The sequence below is a fragment of the Dama dama genome, chromosome 33 (genome assembly GCF_033118175.1).
Source record: "Dama dama isolate Ldn47 chromosome 33, ASM3311817v1, whole genome shotgun sequence".
Lineage (NCBI taxonomy): Eukaryota > Metazoa > Chordata > Mammalia > Artiodactyla > Cervidae > Dama > Dama dama.
In genome coordinates this window covers 7,162,834-7,189,051 of record NC_083713.1, presented here as the reverse complement: position 1 = coordinate 7,189,051, position 26,218 = coordinate 7,162,834, and the positions used below count along the sequence as shown (strand labels likewise).

At 58.0% G+C, this 26,218-nt stretch overlaps 1 protein-coding gene across 1 annotated transcript in view; it reads right to left on the bottom strand.

The window, feature by feature from the left end:
- Positions 1-374: 374 nt before the first annotated feature.
- The window catches only part of HS6ST1 (heparan sulfate 6-O-sulfotransferase 1), a 38,449-nt gene continuing 12,605 nt past the window's right edge, over positions 375-26,218 (bottom strand). The window contains exon 2 of the mRNA XM_061135674.1: positions 375-3,628. Within this exon, the coding sequence (XP_060991657.1) occupies positions 2,920-3,628 (709 nt within the window). The 3' untranslated portion in view covers positions 375-2,919. The remainder of the gene's footprint in view (positions 3,629-26,218) is intronic.

Sequence of the window (26,218 nt, the reverse complement as noted above, 5' to 3'; positions counted from 1 at the left end):
AGCAGCAGCAGCATCTTTTCAAGTCCTATAATTAATGAGTGTTTTTGGCCATGCTGCGGGGCTTGTGGAATCTTAGTTCCCCAACCAGAGAACAACTTCGAGCCCTTGGCAGTGAGAGTGTTGAGTCCTAACCACTGGACCGCCAGGGAATTACCGAAGTTCTTCTTTGTGGTGATGATAGTCACGTCTCTTACTTTCGCAAAGCAAGGCGTGGTGACACAGTGTGTGAACTCCTCTTAAGGGGCCTCTTGGCCCCGAGGGAAGCCCATCTGCTCCTGTGATTCCTGGCTCACAGACACATTTCAAAAATCAAACCGGAATGGGCGCCACACCACGTGGGCTGCTATGAGACCACAGACTACACACACCAGTGCTCCTTTTCGGGGTTTATTTCATCTGCTCACATTCATCTTGACCTAGACAAAAACAATTAGATGATGATGACTTGCGTTTCCATCAACTCGCTTTTTGTATGAGTCACCAAAAGGTTTCTTCTCAACACTTTTTTTTTTAATAAGAAGCTATAAATAAATAAAGCTTTAAATGCTCCTGGGTTCAAGTTAAAGACTTCCAGTTCCCAAAAATGTTCACAAACTCATTGCTCGGACAGTACTGCGGTCCCTGACTCCTCTTCCGAGAGGGGACGCTGCAGGCTGGCATGGGGGAGCTGTCCGCTCACTGCATGTTCGCTTCTGTCCCCTGGCCCTGGGAAGGGGCAGGGAGGCCACCCTTTCCTGAAGCCCCAGCCCGTGGTGTCGGAGGAGATGCTGCAGGCATGAGAAGCCTTCGCCTCAGGGCGGGTGTCCTGAGCAGGCAATGCTGGATGGGAGACCCCAGCAGCTGAGGGTGATGCCAGTTGGGACCCTCACTGGTACCCATCAGGGTGCTGGCCGGAGCTGGGACCTCCCCCTGGATGCAGCAGAGAAGCCAAGGAGACCATGTGACCTGGGATAACAGGCCATAAGCTACAACGTTCCATTATGTACAAACAGATCCTGCACTCAGGCCCTCATGCTCAGGAGCCCGCCTTGAGGAGGGCTGATGCAGCCAGGTTACTGGCTGGGTGCCAGGGGCTCCGGCAGAACAGGGCTGAGCTCTCCTCCTAGTGGGAGGCCACTGCGCACGCTTGTGTGAGACCTCAGGGCTCTTGTGAACCTGGAGCACGCCCACCTCACGTAAGTATCAGCAGATCCCCATGCTGACTTTCACATTCCTTCAAAAGAGCCACTGAGTCACCTGGTGCTCACCTCCTCAGCATGATGTGTCCACTCTGGGGGTCTGCTGACAGCTCTGCCCTTGAACTGCAGGACGAAGTGGCCAGTGACATAGGAAGCCCCTATGCCAGACAAGCAATAACGATTCTGCCTCCTGGGTAGCCACCTCATTTGACAACACCCTAACTTTCCCAGTGCTGTGGAAGGGTCCCTGCTCCCACTCTCTCACTCCACAGTAGGGAAGCTGGGGTGGAGAACCCAAGGGAGATCTGCTCAGGAGGCTGCTGTGGCCCTCACCTCCTCGAGTCAAGTATAAGTCCTCTATTGGACAGAGGAGGAGCCTGTCCACCCCAGGTGTGGGGCTCACACTCAGCTCCCCAGATCTCAGGTCTCACATGGATGGGGGTACATCCAGAGGTGACGCTGGCCTGGCCCCCTCGAACATCTGAGGGATGGGCATGGGGCAACTGTTGGCAATGACTGAACATGGCTTCTCCAATCTGCAGGGCTCTGGGGACAGGCCTGACCAGCTGGTATGGGCAAGGGCACGGGAGAATGTGGGGAGAGGCTGGGGATGGGGGGCTGTGTATCTGGGCACAAGGAAGCCACCCAGAGCTGTTTCTTCCAACTCTAGCTAAGAATCTGAAAGAACTGTGTATCCTATCCTGGCTGTCCCGAGCCACCATGGCCCCAAACTAGGGCTCATGGGCACGGCCATAGTCTGCAGTGTTCTAGCCAACGGAGGCCTGACTGAACTTGATACACAGGGTGTGGGGGCAATGGGGTGTAACCTCAAATGAATGCCCAAGTGGTGGTCTTGGAGCCAGGGGCAGTCCACTAACCAAGCCCAGAGGGTCAGGAAGGAGACCGGGGCCAGGCAGAGCTCTGGATTTCCACCCGCTTCCTGTCTGAGCTGCAGGCTGGGTGGTCTGCTCAGTCACCGGCAGCATGGTCCTCAGCCACGGCCTTCCTACTCCTGGGATGCCCTCTGCCTGTGGGAGAGGGCACTGCAGTGCAGGGCTATCCCCCCACAGCTCCCCTCAGTCTGGGGACTGTGGACAGTGGGGTGGGGGACCCCTGTGATGTGCTTTGATCTCCTCATGCAAAGCATGAAGCCACACTGTGGGTTTTGACCTTGGGCTAGAGAGGGGAGTGGGCTGCCCAGGGGCTAGACTAGAAGCTTCTTGGCTTTGCACGAGGTGGGCCCTGACCTTGAAGATGGGTGAGCTGAGAGCTCCATTCCTGAGGCTACCTCAGAGGGCTGCCTGTGTCCCCCAGAGGCCCTGGGCAAGGGTCTCCCCGGAGGCTGAGGGGTTGCTGGGTGGCCTGAGGCTGGGGGGAGGTGGCCATGTGCCTGGCGGGTGTGCCACAGCCCCGACCTGGCAGGGCCGCTCTCCACCACACGGGCCTTTTCTAGTCTTCAAACCTGTGGCTTTTGTCACCATGAGGTGGGGCCCAGGAGAGTGGGTGCCCACTTGCTCCCGGCCCTGCAGGCCAGGTGGGGTGTCCTTCAACACACTTCGCATGCTGACTTCTCAGACCCCAGCCTGGCAGGGCGGGAAGAACCCACGCGGCCGGCTCATTCCTCCACCGCTCAAGGCGCATCTGCCTTCTGGCTGGTGGACGGGGGTCCACTTCCCCGAGTTCTGGGGGCTGGGTGTGCTGGTCAGTCCGCCCCGCCCCGCTCCCCCCCCGCCAGCCGCCACTACCACTTCTCGATGATGTGGCTCATGTAGTCCTCCGTGGGCACACGGCCGGCTTCCTCGGCGTCGCCCCGCGGCGGCGCCTCCTTCGCCCGGTGCAGCAGGCGCTCCTCGCGGCTTCGGAGGCGCTGCTGCCGGCGCTCCAGCTGCCGCTTGTACTGGTAACGCTGCTGGAAGAGGTCCCGGGCGTAGTCGTAGAGCTGCATGTCCAGGTCGTTGAGCTCCTCGATGCGCCGGATGGTGTCCTCGCCCACCTCCACGCCGCCCGCCCGCGTGCTGTTGTACTGCATGAAGGGCCGGATGAACTTGAGGTTGAACGTCCGCTCGAACAGGTACTGCGTCTTGCGCTGGAACTCGGTCAGGCCGAAGAAGGCCATGCCCCGCAGGTTCTTCTTAGCGCTGTCCAGCAGCAGCTGCGCCCGCTTGCCCTCGGGGATGAAGGACAGGTTGTAGCAGCCCACCAGGCTCAGGTCGGCCAGCATGCGCACCTGGCGGTTGTTGGCCAGGTTGTAGGGGCAGTCCATGAACTCCTGGAGCGTGCAGCCCGACCAGTCCGTGCCCTCGTAGCACGGCGGCAGCTCCTCGGGCGTGGGCGTCCGCCCGTCGCACATGTGCAGCGACGTCTTCCACGTGGCCCCCCGCTGCACGTGCCGCCACTCGCTTAGGTAGCGCGACACGGGGTCACGCAGCAAGGTGATGTAGTAGAACTTCCTGCAACGAGACGGGGAGGGGGAAGTGAGGCTGGGGCGCCAGGCAGGGGCTGGAAACACAGGGACCATCTGGGGGTGAAAGAAGGGGGCAGGCTGCAGTCCTGACTGCTCAGTGTCTACGCTATAAGACCTCTTGGGGAGTGCTGCCCCCCACATCTCAGTTCTCCAAGGGCCATGTCCAGATGAGAAATCCAGGTGTAGAATGTGGCATGACCTGCAAAGATCATGGACCGCCACCTCTAATGCAGAGTGTGACCACCGCAGCATCTTGCGGAGCCCAGCTGTGGTGCCCTCTTGAACCCTGGTCCAGGGTCCTCTCTAGGACCTTCTCTTGAGCCCCAAGCATCATGCCTTGCTAGGGACAACCTGACTCTGCCCCCCAGGGGGTGCAGGGTGGTCCCAAAGCCATGTGGAGCCAGCACTTTAAAGATCTGTTCATGGGGGCAGGCTTGGTGCCACCCTGGGGAACACTCAGAAGTCACTCACAGACCCCCTAGTCAGGGCCTCCCATTGGGCCCACTCCACTCGGCTCCTGCAGCGGTCCAGTGGGGGAGGGGCACCAGGCGATCACCCAGCTCAGGGCCCACTGGGTGAGCCGTAACTTATCGTGTGTATCATCTCCCAGAAGCTGTTCCAACCCCCACGTCCCTCAAGATGCCATCTGCCCAAACTGTAAGGAAGGGGCATCTATGCCACAGGCCTGTGCCGGCCACCTGCTGTCCTGAGCCCCCCCGCTCCCATCTCTGCCCTCCTTTGCCCATTATACGTATTCGCAGACATGTCAGCTGCTTATGTTCTGGCTTACCATCTTCAGAAAGGGGGAGCAAGGACACTGATCAAAGTGAGTAGAGGGGAGGTGCAGTGCGGGGTGGGGAGGGCAGAAGACCCCCAGATGACCACCCTGCCCGCCCCCCCCCCGTGCACATCCAGGCAGCTCCCTGCCCAGGATGAGACTGGATGTGGGTTTTCTGGAGGTGCTCATGGCTCAGAGACATGAGGAACTGGGCAGGCCACCAAACAACAGGCTGCACGTTCATGGGAGACCAGCCTCTGCCACCGAGTGCCCAGGCTAAGCTGACCCCTGCCCCAGCCCCACACCGGAGCAAAGTGCAGAGTCTCTGCCCAGAGCGAAGTTCCTCCTGCACTCACATCTGGGGTCCCTCACAAACAGGGGGCATCCTGCCTCTCGCCCTCCAGCAGGATCTGCCCATCCAGGCCGACCAAGTGCTAGCCTGTAAGAGTTCCAGAGGAGGGGAGAAAGGACACAGGGGAGGAGATGACGGGAGAAACAGCGAGAAGTAGAGTACTTAATTCATCCAGAGTGAAATGGCTCACCCACCACCTGGCGAATGAATGTGGAGATCAGACCCAGGATCATAGAGACAACCCATGAAGCATGCGGACAGAAAACCAGAATACGTAAAGAGGGTGGGTTGTCAGAATGGGACTCAGCTTCTCTCTGGACCACCAGATGCTAAGAGTCAATGGAACAATGGCTTCAAAATGCTGGCAGGAAATGACCAAATGGATCTCAGGTCAACCAATCAACCAGGTCAATCAACCAATCAACCAGGTCAAGCTATCAACCAAGTGTAAGGGGAGAGGAGAGACATTTTCACACCAATGAAGGCTTGGGAAATGTATTTTCTGTGAATCCTGCTCTAGGAAGATACTGGACCTCATTTAGTAAATTAAAAAAAAAGCGTAGGAGACAGGAGCTGGAACCCAGGGAGATCCCAGATATCCCCTGGGCATCCCACTCGGCCTGTCAGGAGTAGAGGGACGGGGTTCTAGAAAAAGGGGCACGGACAGATCACCTCACACCACAGAGCATTTGTGGGAAAAAACATGGTATGGTAGATACACAGCAGATCTTTGAAATCATTTGGAAAAAACCTAGTCTATGAAGATGGAAGACAAACCAAGTAAAAAGTAGGGCAATCATTACATCCAGGAAAAATGAAAAGTTACATAAAAAAGAAAACTAAGTGTACTACTAGACTCAGAAGAAAAACACTGGTTTTTGAGACATCAGGATGTAAACGGTGGTTATTAATTTAATAAAAACTTGAGCTTTAACTCTCCTTGGAGGATGGGCGGGGGTGTGGAGAAGGATAAGGGTTTAAGAACCTACCTCATCCACCAGAACAGAAAACGCACTGATAATTTTTAAACTAATCAACCAAGAAACAGCACTACAGGACTTTTCTGGGCGGTCCAGTGGTGAAGACTCTGAGCTCCCAACGCAGGAGGCTTGGGTTTGATCTCTGGTCAGGGAACTAGACCACACACACCACAACTAAAGATTTTACCTGCTGCGACAAAGATCCTGCATGCTGCAACTAAATATCTTGCATGCCGCAATGAAGATGGAAGATCCTGCGTGCTGCAACTAAGAGCAGCTAAGCAAATATTAAAAAAAAAAAAAAAAGAAATAGCACTAAACACTTAGAAGCATGAAAGTAAAAACATGAAGGCCATTCTCTGTTTATCTATTTATTTTTGGTTGCCCTCGGTCTTCGTTGCTATGCTTGAGGTTTCTCTAACTGCAGTGAGTGGGGGCTGCTCTTGCACTGCAGTGCACGAGCTTCTCATTGCAGCGGCTTCTCTTGTTGTGGAGCACAGGCTCTAGGCGCATGGGCTAGTAGCTGTGGCGAATGGGCTTAGCTACCTGGCGGCATGTGGAATCTTCCCAGACCGGGAATCAAACCCGTGTCCCCTGCATCGGCAGGTGGATTTTTAACCTCTCTACCACCAGGGAAGTCTGACACACACCCTGGGGAACCCTTGTCCATGAGTTCTGGGAGATGTGGACAAGACCATCACAGCACACTGCTCGTGATAGCCCCAAACATCCTCCGCAGAGGCATGCATTCACAAACAGGGTACTTTCTTCCAACAGAGCATGGCTCAGTGACAAAAGGAACAAGCTACAGCTGCTCAGAGCAGCGCGGTTAAATGTGATGAATAAAATGTTGCTGGAAAAAAGCAAATTAAGAAGACATAGAAGAGTACTACTGTCTAAGCCACCAGAGAAGCCCTATGGTTTATCAAGCTTCTAAAAATAAAACTAAAGAAAATACTATTTAGTGGTAAAGAAAAGGTGATGTTAAAGTATTGCTAAAATATTAACAAGATGAGATGGTGTAATACACAGGAAAGTTCAAGTCAGGGGTTAGCTTTGGTCTGTTGGGGGGAGGTGGGCACGGTGGCTTCCATGGCATTTTCACGTCCTTGTGTTTAAGACAGGCAGTGAGGGGTTTATCTTCATACTTTATTCCTTACGTACATTCATCCAATGTATGTTTGGGACATATTTGGGACGTGTTTCTTTGTGTGTCCCAAACACTTTGTGATAAGGAAAGCAGTTTTAAAACGAAGGTTCTCCAGGGCAGCCTGCGAAGGCCCTAAAGGGCTTTGTCGAAGTGTGCTGGTTCCCCTCCACTTCTGGGCCAGCTAACACCAGGTGTCTGCAGCTCCTCCCTCACCGCCCCCACCTCCGCCCCCCGTCACACCTGCTAACGTGAATAGGCAGAGGCTCCACGGGGAGGGCAGGACCCCTGTGGGCACCACCTCTGGGGACCGCGAGGGTGGCCAGCATTCTGGGTCAGTTCCTGAGGCTTGGGAACTAACCACATGCTCCCCAGCCAGCTGCTTCTGACTCGGAGGAACCACAGCTCCTCCGGAGCCGAAGGTCTGGGCTGCTGGCCGGCTTCCCATCGAAGCGGGCTTTGGGGGTGCAAACAGGGCCAGCACACAGTGCACTCTGCTCCCTGGAGCAAAGGGAGGGGGCCTCACGCTCAGCCTCTCTGTCTCCAACACTGAGGCTGCCCATGGAACGCAGTGGGCCGGGGCTGGTCTCCTGGGAACTGGGAGGAGCCACAGTGGGCATGAATGCAGCTGGGTGGGGAAGTGAGGAAGAGGCGGCGGAAGCCCGGGGCCCTGCCCTGGCACTCGTGCCCAAGGCACTCCATGAATGTGCGGCAAAGGACACGGACCAGCAGTGTCCCCAGGGCCCCAGTGATGGCACCAGTGGTCATGGCCACCGTGCCCATCACAAGCCAGGCACAGCCCGAACCCAGACACTTTCCCCCTTTCAGGCTCAGAGGGGGCAGGGCTCTCAGAATGCTCTGGGCTGGGAGGGGCAGAACCAACAAGCACGGTAGGTGGTAATGAATGGCACGGCTCACCAAGGGGGAGGGCAGGAGGGCTTCTCAGAGACAGTGGGGACACGGCCTTTCGTGACTTGAGAAGGGGGCAGTACAGGCTTGAGGCGCAGGCAGGGCCAAACAGAGAAGGGTCTTGTTCATTTACAGGAAAACAAGCTCAGATGGGAAATGGCCCAGGGTGCAAAATTCACATGGATTTCAAAGACAGAACATGGGGCTTCAGAGAAACTTCAGGCTGTGAAATAATTCTAGCCTGCATGGGCTGCAAGCACCCGACAGCCCACACAGGAACCTCCCGTGTCACGCTTCCTTGCGTTTAATTACGCTTCGTTTAATGCTTTCTGCAACCTTGGCTGTTCTGACATTTTTGGGTGCCCTGGTTCAGTGCATCCCACAGTTATGGACGTCCTAGTGGACAAGGAGTGTGTTTTGTTCTTGGGTGCAAACACCGCTAACAGGGACTGGCCCGCTCTACAGTTTTAAGAGTCTGAGTTCTGGGACCGCCCTGGTGGTCTGCTGGTTAAGGCTCTGTGCTTCCACTGCAGAGGGCGTGGGTTCAATTCCTGGTGGGAGGACTAAGACATCTCTTGCTGCTCGGCTCAACAACACCACCACCAAAGCCTGAGTGATGGCCTCTGGGAGAATTCTGCGAGACGCAGCTTTGTGAGCCTTCCTTGGAAGGTGACAGCTTCAAAGTGGCTGAATGGCAGGGGCTGGGATCAGGGACACGACCCTTCTCACTCTGTCCTCATAAGCCTGCTCCCTCCTGCACCTGCAGCGGGCCTCAGGCAAGCTGGAGACCCCGTCCCAGTTGGGAGGTCGGCTTTGTATCCCTCGCACTTTATCAGTGATGAGGAAACCAGAGCCAGCACCTGTGCTCTGAAGCAGAAATGGCCCCTCCTCTTCCACAGGTCATACCTGCAGTGAAGGGGCTTTATTTTTTCTCTTCTGCCAAGTGTGGGTTTGACCCAAGACCCACTCCTGACTCTCCTTCTGGGAGCCCAGAGCCGAGGTGGGTACACAATTCTGTGGCTGGATGAGTAACTACACTTCTAGAAGGAAATGTGCCCTAAAGAGAAAGGCTGAGTAATGGTGAGGTTGCCGCATGTTGGTGGCATGCTGGCATCATGGGAGACATGGATACCTAAGTCGAGGGCAGACACACGCGGCACAGTCCCACAGCCAAGGGCACGGGCACAAGGCTGCTGGCACGGAGCAGAGCCTGTGCCCACCTGTGTGGTGACCCCTGTGACCTGCGGTCCCCACCCAGGATGGGAAGGCACTGCAAAGAGGCTCTCAGGATGGTGAGGCTATGGATCTTTTCTAACATTTTATAACGAACAACTTCAAACTTAAAGAAAAGTGAACACTCATATGCCCAAATAGGTGATTTTAAAATTTTCTTTTTTATACTTTGGCATTGCCTGCAGCAAGCACACATTATTTAAGTAACTGAAACAAGTAATAAAGGTTATAAAACATCCCTGTTGCCTGGGGTGTAAAGAGGCCATCACAAAGGGCCAGCTTTGAAAGGTCTGTGCTCATGTGTGCTCTGTGACAGGATGCCAGCTGCCCTCTCCCCTCCTGGGTGGTGGGCTCTGAAGGCAGGCATTTGTGAACAAGGTCTAACTCACAGAAACAAACTCCGATCCTGAAACAAAGGTGGATTTTCCTACCTGTCCTAACAGAGCTGAAGCTCCCTAACTGCAGGTGAGGACACTGTTATTTAGGATTAGAATTATAACACCCCCTCTTAAAAAAAAAATACTGTGTATTACTTCCAGATACACAGTCAGTGAAAAAAAAGTTAACATATAGGGGGATTAGCTTCACTGTCACTTTCTCCCCCCAGGACGGGCTTTGGGGTTCCAAATCAGCAAGGGAAACTTTGTGAGGGGCACCCCAGCTGCATACCGTGGTCTCTCAGGGCCCAGAAATCCCTTCATGAGGACAAAGGTCACACCGTGAAGCCAGGATCCAGACGGTTAGTTGTTTTTAAACCATACTCTGAGAAGTCTCTGGAACTTCAGAGGGAGGATCCGGGGAGAATTTGCCATGGGGCCCGCTCGGGGGAGCCAGCTCCCTCACCAAGCTCTGGGTCCCTCTCCCAGCAAGAAAACGACAACCTTCAGGGGATCATGGCATGAACCACTTTAGTTAATCAGCTCACCGAGCTGAGCTCCCGCTGGCAGCCAGCGCTGCTGACCTCAGGCCAGGCACTCCCCAGCGCCTGCGGCCTGGCAGCACCCCGCCCCCAGTGGTCCCCTGGCTTTGGAAAATGCTGCATGTGGGTCCGGCCAGCTCCAAGGAGTGCATTCACGCCGTAAAACAATGCAGTGCAGAACTCAGACACAGGGTTTGGTGCCTTAAAAAAAGCCCAAGCCTGACCTAGCTCTGATTCCCACGGTGCTGGAAGCAGCTGAGGTGCGGGGCCGGCTGTCCCCTCCCCTTCCTGTCTTGGGAAGGGGCCACGGGCACAGCTCCTTGGCATGTCACCTCTCTCTCCTCACCACAGCAGAGGGGGCAGTGCGGGCCCAAGTGAGTGGAGTCTGGTGGGAGAAGAGGTGGGCCCCACTCTGATCAGAGCGGCAAGGATGGGGCACTGGACCACTCCCGGGAGCACAAGAGTGAACCAGCTGATGAGTGAACGGCCAGCCTCCACTGGCTCCGACCAGCACTCACCTCCCTGCCCCAGAGCATGCCCCCCACCCCCGCCCCGTGCCACCTGCAGATCATCAAGTGCTGGGCTGGCAGCACAGGTGGGGAGCGCCCCTCCATATACAGGAAGGGCTGGCCTAAGGCTGTCCTTCCTGGCCCATGTGTCTGCACAGCAGCTGTGAGCTCACAGCTGTTATTTCAGTCAGTTCACTGACTCTGCTTCCCAAAATACCTGGGTTGGGAGAGTGGCCCACAGCATCAATGGCTGAGTGCTGGGCGCAGGCAGGCAGCCCAGTTCCCGCCCTCCTCCCAGAGCCGACAGAACCTAAAGCTGACACCACCTACGGCAGAACCGGAATGGAAGCGGAGACAGGCCTGGCCCTTCACTGATCATCCTGGCTGGACGGGCGGGGAGGTAAATGATGGGCCAAGGCCACCGGGGCATGGGAGCCCAGTCTTCCTTCTCCAGCAGCAGGCACACCTGGAGGCATGTGGCCTGCTGCAGGCTGGTGCCCAGCCAGTCTCACAACTCTGCTCCCTGCCCCACCTACCTCCAGCAAAGTGGGGAGGCCCTCCTCGGCTCACCCAGTGAGCTGAATTCTTACAGACAGTGGGGGAATTCCAGCTGTAGGGAGTGGTGTTCATGTGGGTCCCCAGGTGACTCCACAGGCTTTGGAAACAACATGGAAATCCCTGAGGAGGAAGACGCTCAGGAAGTGTCTTGTAGCCACGTATGGCTGTGTGACTCAGCCTGGCCATCAGGATGTCCTTAGAGACACCTCCCCATTGTTTTGCTCCTGCTGGCTTGGATGTGAATGTGACTGCAGAGTGCCAGCAGCCACCTTGGGCCATAAGGCAGAACATTGCTTTCCGGGGATGGCAGGGCAAGAGAAAAAGCCTGGGTTCCTGGTGTTTCCTGTGGCTGCACCAGCTGCCTGGTCTGCCTATGCTGGGCTCCTTTTCAAAGACAGAAAAAGACTGCCACCCTATCTTGGTCTCTGAACCATATCCATCTACTCTAGGGGCAATGCACGAGGACCTGGGCATGATCAGAGTGAGGGCAGCCAGGCCCAAGTGTCAGAAGTTCAGTAATAACTTGCATTACTTAAGTGAACCCTCAATGCTTTGCCCTGGTCATTCTGGACACTCCCAGACATGCTTTACGAAGGAAATATTCCCATTTTTCAGATGAGGAAACTGAGGTCCAGAAAGGCTAAATAGAAGACCCAGCCACAGAGCTGGCTGGTGGCAGTGCTCAAGCCCCTGGACCCTGTAACCGCCTGGTGAGAACTGTTCACTTGCTGAGCAAACCCTCCTAGAGGGCACACAATCATGTAACCTGGCACAGTTGATACTGGACACCTGCTGACCACTTGCCAAACAACAGTCAGCAGTGGTGGCATTTTAAACTAAGTCATGGACACAATTTACGATTCTTTATAAATTTATTACTCTTTAATTTATTTTCTTTAAAGAAGAGTGAGTTAATTAAGAGTCAGAATGGTCTGCATAAAGGAAAAACACATCCAGGCCCACAGTGAGGATGAACTAGCAGTGCTGAGTGGAACCCCTTTCCCCAGCAGCTGGGGCCATCCTCCTGACAGCTGTCCTGGATGGGGAAGAGCCAAGATCCTGGACTTGGCCCGGCCCTGGACTTGGGCACCTTGCCACAGGATGCTGGGGAGGCCTCCAGACGGGTTTTTCTCTGGTCACAGCCTGCTCCAACCCTGCCTCCTGCTGGCTAATGACCCTGATACAGGTGCAGAGCTTGGGCAGGGGCAGGGCTTGACTCTCACGAGGGTCGGTGTCCCTGCCAAGGAAGGAGCAGTAGGGCTGAGAGCCAGGCTGCCTGAGCCCTCACCTCAATGCTTCAGTGGCTCTGCCCCACGCCCTCGCTCCCTACTCCAGGGAGAAGCCCGTGCCCCCAGGAGCTTCCGCCTGAAGGAGGGTGGCCTGGCTGGAGGCCTAAGTGTGGCTGGCGATACGTGAGTCCACAGCTGTAGATGCAGGCCTCTCTGAGCACCGGCCCCCAGAGCCTCTGGGATTCTGCATCTCAAGGGACGGAACGGCTTGCAGGGAGTGCCAGGATGGCCCTGGCACGCAGTGCGCCCCCTACCGGCCAGGGCTGGTATGTTCACGCTGTCGGGAGCGGGCTGACAGCCTGTGTGGGGCTGCCTGAAAGGGGGACACGGGGGCGGGGCTGTTGGCCTCCAGGCTGCGGGACCTGGGATGGGGCCTTCCCACAAGTCCACAGGAGCAGAAGGCCCTTCCCAGGCGCCCTGTGCCTCACACCTTCGCCTGGGGGTTCATACACTGTCTTCCTACCCATGTGGGCACCTCCGCTGTCAGCGACGCCCAGTGCTGGCTCAGAGGGGCGGTGCCGGGAGCTAAGAGCCCCAGCCCGCTGCCTGGGCCAGCACGGACACAGGCCCTGCGGCGCCCAAACAGCTGTCCCGGGAAGGAGGCTGTGTGTGCAAGAGACAGGAGTGTGAGCCGTGGCGGCGCTGTGATCCGGCGCGAGTGACTAGGCGGAGGGATCCCCACGTCTGCAGGAAGCTGGCCCTCATCCCAAGCCCACTGACCTTCATGATCCCGCGGCACCCTCACAAGGCCCGTGCAGAACACTCATGGGGCAGCGGTGTGTGTGACTTAAGCCCCAGGCCTACACACACTGAGGGGGCAGAGCCCTGGGCTCAGGCAGGGGGAGGAGAGGCCCGCAGTGAGCGCTGGGAGCCGCGAGCCGCCGGCCGGCCGTGCGTGGCCTCGGCAGGCCCCCGCCTCAGTCTGCGTCCTGCTTCCAGCCTGTGGTGCAAGCTGCTCTCGGGCCTTGGCCGCGGTGATCACCCTTCAAGAACCTCTCAGGCAACACGTCCAGCACTGGGGGCTTGGGTGCTCTGCCCGTGAAGGTGCGGGTGAGGCCGCCTGCAGGTGCAAGCGGAAACAGATCCTGCTGTGCTGGGCGGGGCTGCACAGACCCACAGCAGGCCTCCCATTGCACAGACCCACGCACGTCCTGCCATCCCTGACACTGATGGACCCAGCATCGACTGCTCTTGACTGACACCCCCTCCAGGCCGGTGACTGGAAAGGCTGTGGCTGACCTGCCTGAGGTCACAAGAGGATCCACTTGGTCCTGTCCTCCCAGCTGTGGCCAAGCCTGGGGTTACACTCCACCTACCCAAGCACAGGCCTCTCCAGGGATGTCCTCTCCACTGAACAAAGGACTGACTGACTGGCGGTTTTCTGGGAGCTTGCCCGCTGTCCCCAAAGCCACGACGGTGAGGGTGTCCCAGCCTTGGACTGCCGACCGATCATCAGAAGCGGTGCTCCGTCCGGGGCCACCCAAAGGCAGTAGGGAGCCTCCCCTGCCCTCCAACTCCACTGGGCTCCCACCCGTGGCTCCTGAGCAGGGCTCTAGACAGGGAGGGGCTGCTCGGGAGGTGACCAGCCTGGCACCAGCAGGGCCGCAAGGGGCTGCTGTTCACACACGCCTGCCCCCCGGCGCTTTCTGGCTTCTGACACTGGCTGGAGGTTTCACTTTCACTGAACATCACATGTGCCCACCTTGGGGTAAAGTGAAGGTGGCCAAGCCTGCTCCTTCTTCGGGAGGGGCTGTGTGCTCAGTGATGGGGCCTAAGACCTGCCTGCAGAGCCCTCGTCTCCTGTCATCAGCTTGAGTCTCGGCCAAGAGCTCTCCGGGTCACTTTCTGTGCTTCCCGGTCTCTGCTGGTCCTCCCATGTCCTCTTGAGCTCTGGCTGCAGACCCGCTACGGCCTGAAGGATGGAGAGTGTGGCCTGGGGGCAGTGTCAGGCCCTGCCAGGGCACGCCGCACACATGCCAGGCTCCACCTGCTCCCATCGTCTGCCAGCCATGCCAGCCTCTGTGTCTCTGTGCCAGGGACATGCCCCACAGCAGTCAAGAGCAGCACAGAAGGCCCATGCAGAAGGGCACAGCTCAGCGGACACCAGCCCTGCCAGGTCACAAACAGTTCAGGGCCTCGAGAAAGCTCAGGGGGCTTGAAACCTACATCTGACGACCCCTCGGCAAGCGGGACAGCCCTTTTGGGGCCCTGCAACGGCACAGGGGCACACCTCACATATGCATGATGAGCAAAGGCACCGCATCAGGGTTCGTGTCACAACCTGATGCCAGCTCTGGACAACACAAAGTGGGCACAGAGGAAAGACGGGGCAGAAACACAGCACACGCCAAATGTGGAGGGGGCCTGGCCCCAGGCTGGAGCTCCAGGCAACTTTTTCTTCTGCTTCCAACTTTTTGTTATTTTCCCAGTTTTATATAACCAAGCAAGTATTACAAAGCAAACAGACAAAAAGATTAAAGGCCCTTTGTGTGCCTGATCTAACCTGATTTTCTCACTAGAGGTGCGAAGTCAGAGGCCTAGGGAGCTCTGGGCCTTCCTGCGGCTGTGCAAATGTCTCCAAAGCCATAGACCACCAGTTACTGCTTATCTGGGGGCCAGCGGGGTCAGTGCTCGTTGGGGGGACCACTGGGGGTAGCCCGATACTCCCTCCAGGCTCAGCCTTCTGACCCCACACTTGGCGGCTGGCTCCAGGCTCCATGATACCCCTCTTCCTGGATGAATCCTCCTTGTCCCCTCCCTTGTGGCCGCATGAGGGCTTTGAGCAGAGAGGAGGGGCTGACCACACCCCCTGCTCCATGCACAGGGCAGAGGAGGGGATGATGGTCTCACGGGCTCTTTGAATAGGAGCTGCTTTTCCTTGATACAGAAAGTCAGAACCTAAACAGCACGTGGTCCAGACAAAAGCCATGTGACGCCCAAACTGACTGCCGCATCCTGCCCTCTCCTGCACTGCGGTCTGCACGTTCCTGCGGGCAACCACCCGGGAGCTGGGGGGGTGGGCAGCTCGGCAGTGAACCAGATCCAGGGACCCCCAGGCCGCCTCAGGAGCCCCTCCAAGTGCTTCTGTGGCTGGGGCCCACCTGGCACTCACTTGCTTTATTCCCACCAACTCTGGGGCGGGCACCACTGTCAGACAGACAACCTGAGGCTCAAGGGGTCCTCAGCCAAAGCCACTCAGTCACAAGAGTGATAACTGGTGTGTATGTCTGCCACTGACCCTGGAGGCAGGGTCTCCAGGAGGAGCTGGGGCAGGATGCACCAGGAAAAGGGGTCCCTGCCTGCCAGGAGCTCAGCCACTTAGCTGCTACGTGGCCTTGAAAGGCAACCCAAGGAACATCTCTGTATCTATTTCCTCACCATGCATTACAGACCCCACGCCATCCCAGGGACCCCTGCCTGGCCAGAAGGCAGGAGAGGAGGGCCACGAGAGAGGAAACAGCCAGAATGAACTCACCTGCTCTTGCCATCCATGGGTAGGGGCACCAGGAGAATGTGCAGGAGAGAGAGAGAGAGAGAGAGAGAGAGAGAAGCCGTCAGTCAGAAATAGAAAACTCACAAGTAGCCCCATAAGCTTAAAAAAAAAAAAAAAAATCGAAGCAGGAGTTAAAAATCTTCCTACAGGTTTTCGTGTACTGAGGAATGTCTGTAGCCTAGTTTCACACAGTTCTCCCAAAGTGCAACAAAACAAAACCAAGCACAGACACACACAGAAGTAAAATGTATACACACACATACATGTAGACACACATGTACATGTAGATACACACAAGTACATGCATACACAGACATACAAGTACATGCATACACACATACACAAGTACATGCATACACACAAAGTACATGCATACACAGACATACAAGTACATGCATACACAGACATACAAGTACATGCATACACACACACACAAGTACATGTATGCACACAAAGTACATGCATACACAGCCACACACACAAGAGAACAAGGGACGGTACACACATCCACAACGTGCCAAAATGACAGGCATTAATAGCAGTGTGTTTCTAGGGGAAAGGTTTAAGGTTTTACTACTGTTTTAAGTACTTTGTAGGTTTGACATTTCTCAAAATAAAAAGTGAAGGGACAATTCCTAAACAGAAACTTTCTACCAAATTTTAAAAGCAGATTACCCAACTTTATGCAAACTCTTACAGATAATAGCAAGGAAACGCACACCTCCACCCCCAACTCATTCTATGAGGCCAACATAACCCCAATACCAAAATCACACATACACAGGAGAAGAAAGGAATACTGCAACTCTTCATTCTCAATATAGATGTAAAAAAACTGCAAACAAAAATCTTGTCAAATCGAATCCAGCAGAGCATATAAAATATATGACACTATGACTAAATCAGGTAATCCCAGGTATGCAAGGATGATTTAACATGAGAAAATCCACATATGGATTTTCACACCAACAGATCACAGACATCAACAGATACGTAAGAAGTTACGTAAAATTATGTTATGTAAAGTTAAATAATTATTCATGATTAGAAGAGAATTCCTATAACTTGAAAAAGTATCCAAAAGAACCTAGAATAAACATGGTCCCAGTGGGGAAAGAGTCCGATGTATTTTCTCTACGACAAAAAATGGGGCAAAGATGCTCCTGCTCTCCCAGCTGCATCTCTCCAGTCTAACGATGAAACGACAGGAAGGAGTCTGTCTGTCTACCACGTCTCTGCTGAGCACCGGTGTGCAAGCTTCACCCTCAGAACCCGGCTCGGGGAGGGGGCTGCTTTGCACACTCAGTGCTCTCTGCTGGGACCTGGAGTGACCCACAGGTAAGGTCTGGGTTGCTCTTGGGGGCCTGAGGGTTCTGGGGACTTGGGAAGCTACGTACGCTCCCTGTGCCAAGCCTCCTGGGGCCTGGGCCTTGGGCAGGGAGGGCCCTGGTCCCAGGTGAGCTCAGCAGATGCGTCAGCTGCCTGAACGCCCGCTTCCGAGTGAGCTCAGTGGGCTGGCTTCCGGCCCCGAGGAAGAGCCCCTGGCTGCTGACCTGGGGTCTCCAGAGGCTGCTGTGTCGTCTGGAGCAAGTGGTCCAACAGTGCCCACGTGGCAGCAGGATGTGGGGCCAGGCCTCTCCCGGCCTATTTCCTGCTTCCTGGCACTGGCCCTCACTGTCTCAATCAGCTGGCCCCTTCTCCATGTGTACTCAGGAAACAGGAGGAGTATGGACTGACCGGAGGGGAATAGCCCCTGCGAGGATGAGTCCCGACTGCTCTGCCCTGAGCTCAGAAGGCTCTGGCCCCTGGGGCCTGCTCGCACTCCACCTGGTTTGGCTGAGGGGCCCACAGGCGCCCTCCTGCCCAAGCGGAACCGTGCCTCCTAGGAGACGGTTCTCAGGGCTCCCCTCCCTCCATCTAACTCCATCATGGGCCAGGATCACCTGGATCACACTCTCCCCTCAACCCAGGCAGGCAAACCCCCGCTAAGCTCCTTGATGCCAGGGTGGCCACAGGGAGAGGCTCTGGCCCAGGAGAAGGCCCCTGCATGCCCAGAGGAGGAGCCCTGTCTCTCTGGGGTGGAGGGAACCAGCTAGGGGAGGCTGCACCGGGCAGCGCTGGGGGAAAGGACTGCACAGGAAGAGCTGGGCCGGAGGCCAGTGGGCCAGGCCGAGCCAGCCCCCGGTCCTCCACCAACACAAGGACAAGCTCAGGTGAAAGGGGTGAGACCTGAGAGGGGCGGTCCCCAGTCACCCACGCCTGTCCTGCCCTAGAGGCTGAGCCCGGCGGGATTCTGGCTCAGCTACAACCACACACTCAGGCCCAGCAATTGAGGCGGCGACACCCACACCACGCGCTGATGAGCAAGCGGTGGGCCCAGGCCCACATGAGCCTGGACACAGAAGCACCCAGGGTTGGAGCCTTGTACTAAAGGGCAAAGAGTGTTCGGTGTCCAGAAGCTCAGGGGCTTGCTTCCCAGGAGAAGCCAGGCCAAACCGCCCATCAGCAGGGCTCTCCAGGTCTGACGATGGGAGAGGACAGGGCGGATGCCAGCATCTGATCCAGCACCCTTTCCCTGGCGGGGGCACTGCCAGGCTACCCAGAAGCCCCTTGCTGTGCCGACACGAATGGGCAGTCGCAGCACGTGGGGCCCTCCGGGCTGTGGGCGTGGGGCAGAGGCCCAGGCTGTCACGCAGCACAGGAGCAGCTTCTGAGTAAGCGGGCCGGGCCCCGGATTCAGGGGTCGCCCAGGGCTATGGGTGTGACTCATGGCATGGGGGGGTGGGGTGGGGTGGGGGACAGCGGTGGGCAGGGTACAGTCAGCTGACAGGCTCCACCTGCAAAGGACGGCTTGACTAATGCGGGACGATGCCGAGACACAGATCCCCAAAAATACTGTGCAAGTCAGGCAGCCTGGCAGCGGGGCTGTGGTCAGGGCTCTGCCTGGCCCCGCCAGCACCTCTGGTCACTGGTGCTCTGCTCCCATGGTAGCGGACATGTCCCAGCACGGACAGGCTGCCCACCGTCCCACTGTGGCAGCAGGCAGGACCTGGGGGCCCCCTCCTGGCTCAGGGCGTGGCTAGCACGAGGGATGTGAGGAGGGAGAGGTCACAGCTCAGGCCTTGAGATCAGGGCACCGAGGGGCCCCGACTGTGGGGCGCCCACCCCTTCAGGGCCTCTCTAGACAAGTCCAAGGGGCTGCGGCACAGGCTGAGCCGCCCCCTGGAGGGCAGGCCACCTTATCTGCTTCCCCCAGACACTCACGGTCAGGCTAGCGTTCCCACCTGGTCACGTCTGTCTGCGCAATGTTCAGGGCGGGCAAAGCCCACGGCCAAGGCCTGTCTGTTGGGCTCCTTGTGGGCCTGGCCCACTGGGCGCTTCAGGCGGGTCTATGGAGAGCCACCCCCATTGCTGTAGACCTAGGGCCATCCCAGTCCAGGTCTTCCCAGCACTTCCAAGGGACTCGGGCCCTGCGGGTTCTCTGGAGACACAGGTCTTGTTTAGGACTGAGGTCCCTGTGTCGTGGGAGCCACTCAGCCCATCGTCACCCTCAGAGCTGGGCTGACAGATCAAGGGCAGACCCCACATACCTGCCACAATGAGTGTGGCTGATGTCTGCCTCCTTTGTGCCAGGTCCCTGGGGAGGGGGCTCCCTTAGGGATCTGAGTGAAGGATCGCTGCCTTCCTCTCTGGCCCCATGCTCTTCAACCATTGTGACACTACCTGCCTCTCCTTTCCAACTCTGACCCCACTCCTGCCACAAACGGTCCCTGGAGACGACCCTAGACGACCCTGGGGACATCCAGGCCCAAGTCTGGGGTCTTCTGTGTGGCTGCAGGTTCTTAGCTGTGCATGCATGGCCTGAAGCTTTCTGTCTCAGGAGCCCTGGCTGAAGTGCTCACCTGCTCAGTAACCCTCCATGCTGTGTCCTTCTGCCCCAGTAGGCAAGCCCTCTGTGTGCAGCAGGGACCCCAAATGAATCAGGCACCCAGCCCCCAACTGCACGTGCACCTCCACACCAAGAAGTGCTGCTCCCCAGTCTTGTTCCAGGGACCCTCCTTCTCCCCTCCTTCCCCCTCAGACCCTCCCTGCCCTTGCCCACCTCTCCACCATGCTGTGGTTTTTTCCTTCTCCTGGCCTGTCTCCCACTAGCCTGGCCCACCTGCCCTAGTCCCCAGGGCCGGCATGCGGCCTGGTGCAGAGCAAGGACTCAGAGAGTGACTCAGGCCCCGAGGCTGGAAATGAAACTGATCTGGGAGCCTGACACTCACTCCCTGGGGCCCCGAACAAAAGCAGTGAGGGGTGGTGGGCTCGGCCACCATCGTTCACCCATCAGGTCGCTTCTGTGTACAGAGCAGGAGGTCAGGAGAGTGGCTTCTGGACTTCCCAGAAACCACGCTCTCCGACTCCTAGAGAGGAAGGACCCTGGAGGCTGAAGAGCATCAGCAGCAGCAAAGCCATGGGCCCCCATGCACTGGGGGTGGACTCCTTGCTGGCCAAGAGCACATGTCAAGGTGTGTGCAGCTTGTGTGGAGAAGCAGGGTGGACGGCACCCATGGGACCCAGGCGACGGTGCTGCAAGATGGGTCTGAGTGCGTCCTGAAGGGCGGGACCATGGCCTCTGCACAGCCTCTGGCACCCCTGTCTTCTGTACACCACAGTTAACCCCACGGGGGCTCTGGAGGGAGGGCTGGGGATCCATTAGGGACCCTCACTGCCTGGCAAGCGTGCCAGCTCCCAGGAGGATGCAGAAGTGGGGATGCACGCTTTGGAAACGTCTCACGAGGAAGGAGAAAACCATGGCCCGAACTGTGTCTGGATGGCTAGCCAAAGGGCCGCGGCCTCCAGGGCGCTGCCCATCCCGCCTCTGTGCACCCAGGGCCTCGGCTGCCGAGCAGCAGCCTCAGAGGCAAAGGCCAGCGCGCTGTCCTGCTGTGGCATGCGTCCTGGTGGGAATCGGAAAGCAGGAATGTGAAGGCAACAAGCCTGCAGGGGGCGCCAGGTGCCCCCAAGTGTGCTGCCTGCCATTCAAAGCCCTGTGCCCAGGGGAGGAGCGGCAGGAGCACTATGGCCCCGGACCCCTGAGCCACAGCCCACCCTGAGCAGGGACGCCGTGTGAGTCCAGGGTCCCCAAGGCCCTGAGAGCTCGGCACGTGCTCCCAGCACCCTCGAGCCTGGCCAGCATGGCACCCCAGGGACAGACGGGGAGAGAGGACACTGGGGTGGCCTGACTCAAGAAGGCTACATGCGCGCCCGCAGGTCACTGGGAGAGCGGGCAGGCCGTCCGCCCGAGCAAAGACCCGGCTGCTGCCCAGAGCAGGCGGGGCTGAGGAACCGACACCATAGCGAGAAAGGGCGGAGGGGTCTGCCTGCCACTCACTGCAGGGCTCTGTGGCCAGGACGGGCCCTGCTTAGTCTTCCAGCCGTCCTCAGACGACGAGACGGCCGTGCTGAGCCTGGCAGAGGCGGAACCAGCCACTCTGGGATTCCCAGGGTGTGGGCCTGGCCCCGGTCGTGGGTCCACACTGAGGTCACTGCAGGGCCAAGCACACCGCGCAGCTGCCAGTCGTCAGCTCGGCTCTGGAACCAGGGTGGGGGGAGCTGCCCACTCCCCTCTGCACCTGCCCCCAACTCCACACAGCATTGTCCCCCCAGCCTGCAGCCTTCCCCAACTTCCAGGCACATGGAGTGTGAACCTGGCTTTGCCAGACTCCTCCTGAGACCCTAAGCAACTCCCGCGCCATCATTCTGCACCACATTCCAGACCCTCCTGCCCTAGGTCACGACCAGTCGGCCGCCAAGCAGCAGCAGAAGACATGTTGGCAAGGATGCGGAGGAACTGAGTCTTTATATATTCTTGATGCATTCTTGATGGGAAAGTGAGGCAGGATGGCGGTTCCCTAAAAATATTAGATATAATTATCCTGTGACCCAGCAGTTCCACCAAAACAATGGAAAGCAGAGACGTGGACAGATACTTCTGTACCCACTCCCAGGAACAAGAGGTGGAAGTAACCCAACTGTCCATCAAATGGTAAGTGGGAAAGGAAAGCATGGCACACACGTGCAATGGTGTGCTCTTCAATCTGAAAAAGGAAAGAAATTCCGTCACCTGCCACAACATGGACGGACCTTCAGGACATCATCTTCAGCGAAATAAGCCGGTCGAAAAGGACAGATGCCATCTGATTCCACTTACATGAAGTCCCTTGAGGAGTCAGATTCACAGAAACGGAGAGTAGAAGGGGGGCAGTAACGGGCTGCGGGACGGGAGCGGGGAGTCTGCTTAGTGGGTAGAGTTTCAGTTGGGGGAAGACAGGCAAGTTCTGCAGGCGGATGGGGGCGATGATGGCTGTACAAGTGTGACTGCGCTTAATGCCACTGAGTCACACACTTAACAACTGTTAAAATGGTAAGTGGTAAATTTTATTTGATGTGTATTATCACCACACACACACCCACCCACACACACACACCCCCCCACACACACACCTCTTCTCCAGTGGAATGTCTGCAGCCAGTGGACACACACACACACCCCTCTTCTCCAGTAACACACACACACACACACACACACACACACACACACACACACACACACACACAGAGCCCCTCTTCTCCAGTGGAATGTCTGCAGCCAGTCCTGGCTGAGCAAGTTTCAGGCAAAACCGGACCAGGCTTCTCAGGAAACAAGGCAGCCCTTCTCTGTGTACAGCCACTCCTGAGAGCCTCAGTGATGGGGTGACAAATGGAACTCTCCCAGTCTAAACCTGCCCCCAACCATGGCAGATGGGGCACATCCTCAGCTCTCCTGGCAGGGGGCGGACAGGACCAAGATGAGCCGAGGGCATGACCTTGCTGAGAATCCCGCTTCTGTGCTTTGAACAGAGCAAGGGGGCAGCAAGCACCTGCCCCGTCTGGTGGGCACAGGGGCACACAGCCACTCCTGGCACGCCACGCCAACGATGCAGTCCCTAACCCCGACTGCCTGCGAGGCGGGGCTCTGCTGTCCCACACTCCTGGCAAACAAACTACCCAGGGCTCCAGGCCTCTGCCCCGCGGGCGGCCCAGCACTCTCAAAGCCAACGTGGCACAGACCTCAAGCTCAGCCCAGGGAGGCAAGGAGACAACGGGGAGCCCTTTCAGGGTTCCCTGGTCTCAAACCTGTGACGCAGGAGTGGACAGAAGGGATGGCGGGCAATGCGCTCTCCTTGGGGACCCTCCCTGGGTGTCAGGCACCCCAGCAGGCCACGCTTCTCGCCCTCAGGGATATCGAAGAGCAGCCCTGGCCCCAGTGGACAGATGGAGAAACTGAGGCACAGAGGCATCACACTTACTGGAGAGTGAAACGGGTGAGGAACACAGAGGGCTTGAGCTGGGGTGCCTCTGAAGGTCACGACCTGCTCTATGCTCAGGGCCAGGAGCCGGGACCCACAGAAGAGTTCCAGTGGCTTGGGCCTATCTTGAAGGACCCCGATGATAGTGGGACAGAGGCCAACAGGGAGGGGCTCTGGTGGAGAGAAGCTCATGGCCTCTTCCCAACCTCCGGCCCTGCAAACGCTGCCCATCCGCCAGGCAGAGGCTAGGGGGCTGCTACAGGGGGCTGCACACCCCCACCTTGGGGCCAGGGGTCCTGCTGGCCTCTTCATGCCCTCCACACCCAACCACCACATTTCCATTCCATGGCCCAGGCCAGGGCAGCGAGGGGCATCAGACCCCAGCCAGGCAGGCTGCCCAGCTCTGCCTGGCAAGTGGACTCCAGGGCCCCTTCGAGCAAATTGTGACCCTGAGTTCTCACAGCTAATTCACAGGCCCCTCATCCCAGTCACACCTGCCTGAAACCAGGACAGATGTCATCAGCCGGGGGCCCTACTCCTGTGAGACAGGAGAGACGCAGGGAGCCCCAAGACCCAGCTGTTGAGGAGTTTGGCTGTTCACCCCTAGATGGCCTCCTGCAGAGTCCAGGCCCAGGTCTCTGGGGGCAGGGGGCTGAGGGCTTGGCCCTACTTTTACAGCAAGAGCAAATTTTCCATGAACACACTATTTCCTTAATGTCCTGGCCTGTTCTGAGGGGGCAGGGATGAAGGGGTGGCCCAGCCACAGAGTGGAAAAACCATTCAGCTCTTAAACACGGCTAGCGGGAAGGAATCAAATGGGAGGAAATGTCTCAAAGTGTCAGCCACTTGGAAGGAAAGAGGAATCCTTGTTCCAGGGTGTTTCTGAGTCACCACTGGCCCTGCAGCACAAGCTGCGACCAGGCGCGCGTGCGGCTGTGTGACCACCTGAGTGTCTGGGTGCCCTGCACAGCCTCTGGTCAGTCCTGGAGGCTCCCAGCCCCTCACCCTGCCCTCTCCTGGGGTGGGGTGGGGTGCATGTCCTTGAGGAATTCAGCTGCTCCGAGAGGTGGCGCAGACATCACAAAAGGGGCCTCCAAGCTAGAGCAGGGGCCATGCCATGCTCCCCACAGCTGCGCCCGTCGGCACTTACCCTGGAAGTGTGCAGGGCAGGCGTGGGGCTGGGAGCCGGGTGCTGACCCAGCAGGCATCAGCCCAGGAGCTGCTGGGTGTGTGCACAGGATGGAGGTCAGGTGCTGGTTCTGACCTCAGGAACACTAGTGTGCAGGTCCAAGACTGTGGCCCTGCCAACCACAGCCTGCCCACCCTGCGGAAACTGTGGTGCTGTGTGCCCTTGGGATTCGGCTGCCCTGCGTCTCCCCCGCCAGACCCACTGAGGTCGCAGCTGGGCCTGAGGGCGGAGTCGGGGCAGAGTGCCAGCCGGTCCATGTGCCCACCATCCTTCCCCTGGATAAAGTTGATTCCCAGGCAGTCAGAAAAGACTCCTGCCTGGCCCCTGGCCGTACACAGTGTGACCACAGGGCAGAGGCCTCCCCAGAGAGGCAGAGTGAGAGGGGGAGGCCCTGTCCGGGCCACACGACTCCCAGGCAATTCCTGAGCTATGATGCATATTGCTGTTTTAGGGAGAAAAACGGAAAGTAAATATTAAAAAAACTAGTTTTCAGGTCCAGCACAAAATTTTCCACAACCCTGAGCTTCCCTTTTGCTGTACATGGGGCAGAGTGGACTGGCCCCAGGCAACCTCAGACCCCACCAAGACACCGGCTGCCTCCGTGATGGCCTCTCCCTCGGTCGCTGCTGCCTGGGCAGGCCCGGCAGGCCATCTGAACACGGCCCCTGCTGAGTGACAACGGCTAAGGGGCTGCAGCCACGGGTGCGGATGAGAAAGACGGGATCCACACCTACCTGGACACTCGGGTCTGAGCCTGGGGACCCTTGGCAGCTCCCTGACTGTTCTGTGCCTCCGCTTCCCCACTGGTAACAGGACGGCGGAGGCATCTCACAGTACACCTGGGGCAGTGCCGTGCCCATGGGTCCCTGCAGGCCACGGCCAAGTGCCCAGAGTCCAGCAGAGCCACTGGGGGCGGAGGGTGTGTGTGTGCAGGGACCCTGACTGGGCGTCACGTGGAGAAAGCAGGCAGCGGAGTCCCCACCTGAGGGGCCAAGGCCCTCGTGCTGCCTGGGAACTGAGGGGGGCTTCAAGCACCATCCGACGGTGGTGCTGGATGCCGTGAAGCCTGGGGGCCCCGACTTCTGGCTGCCCGTCAGACACAGCTGGGCAGCCCTGGCAGGGACAGCTGGGGGCCAGGATTCCACACCGGCAGCACCCTTCTGGAGACTGCACTGAATAACCACTCAGTCAAAACTTGCTAAATGAATTTAAGGACTCAAAGAGGTCCATGCACAGAGCGCCAGGTGGTCGAGGAGACAGCGGCGGGCCCACAGATCTCAGACTCCCGTGCCAGCTGACTCTGGGGTCAGGGGCCAGAGCTGGGGTGGACTGTGGTGGGGGGCGGGGGCCGACTGCCACACACAGCGCAGGCCGTCACCCTGAGGGTGTGCTAACACGCTGACCCTCTGAACGGCAGCTCCTCTGGGCATGCTCGGCTCGTGTGCGGTACCTCTGCAGGAGGCCCACCCCTGCCTGCCACCCCACCTCTGGCCCATGGTGGGGGCTGCGCTCAGTCAGGGCCCCCGCCCCGCTCGGCAGCTCTGGGACTGTCCCTCCATGCTTGGTACCCCCTCAGATTGCCTCTGGCCTGGCCAGCAGAGGGCCAGGTGGCCAAAGACAGCAGGGCTGAGGGAGGGCGACAGGGGCTGACAGACCGCCCCGGCCCTGCCACATAGCGAGCAGCCTGTGCCCTGTGGCAAGTCCTGTCTGATGCCCACTGGGCCCCCTTTAGATCCAGTGATTGGGGTTGTGGGTCCACTTCTGCTCTGGGGAAGCCCTCCCACCCCCCACCATCCCGTTGCCTGTCTCTGACCCACTTGTCTGAAATGTGACCGCATTTGACTTGATAGAAACGGTATTTTCCGCTGGGCACTCTGCCAGCC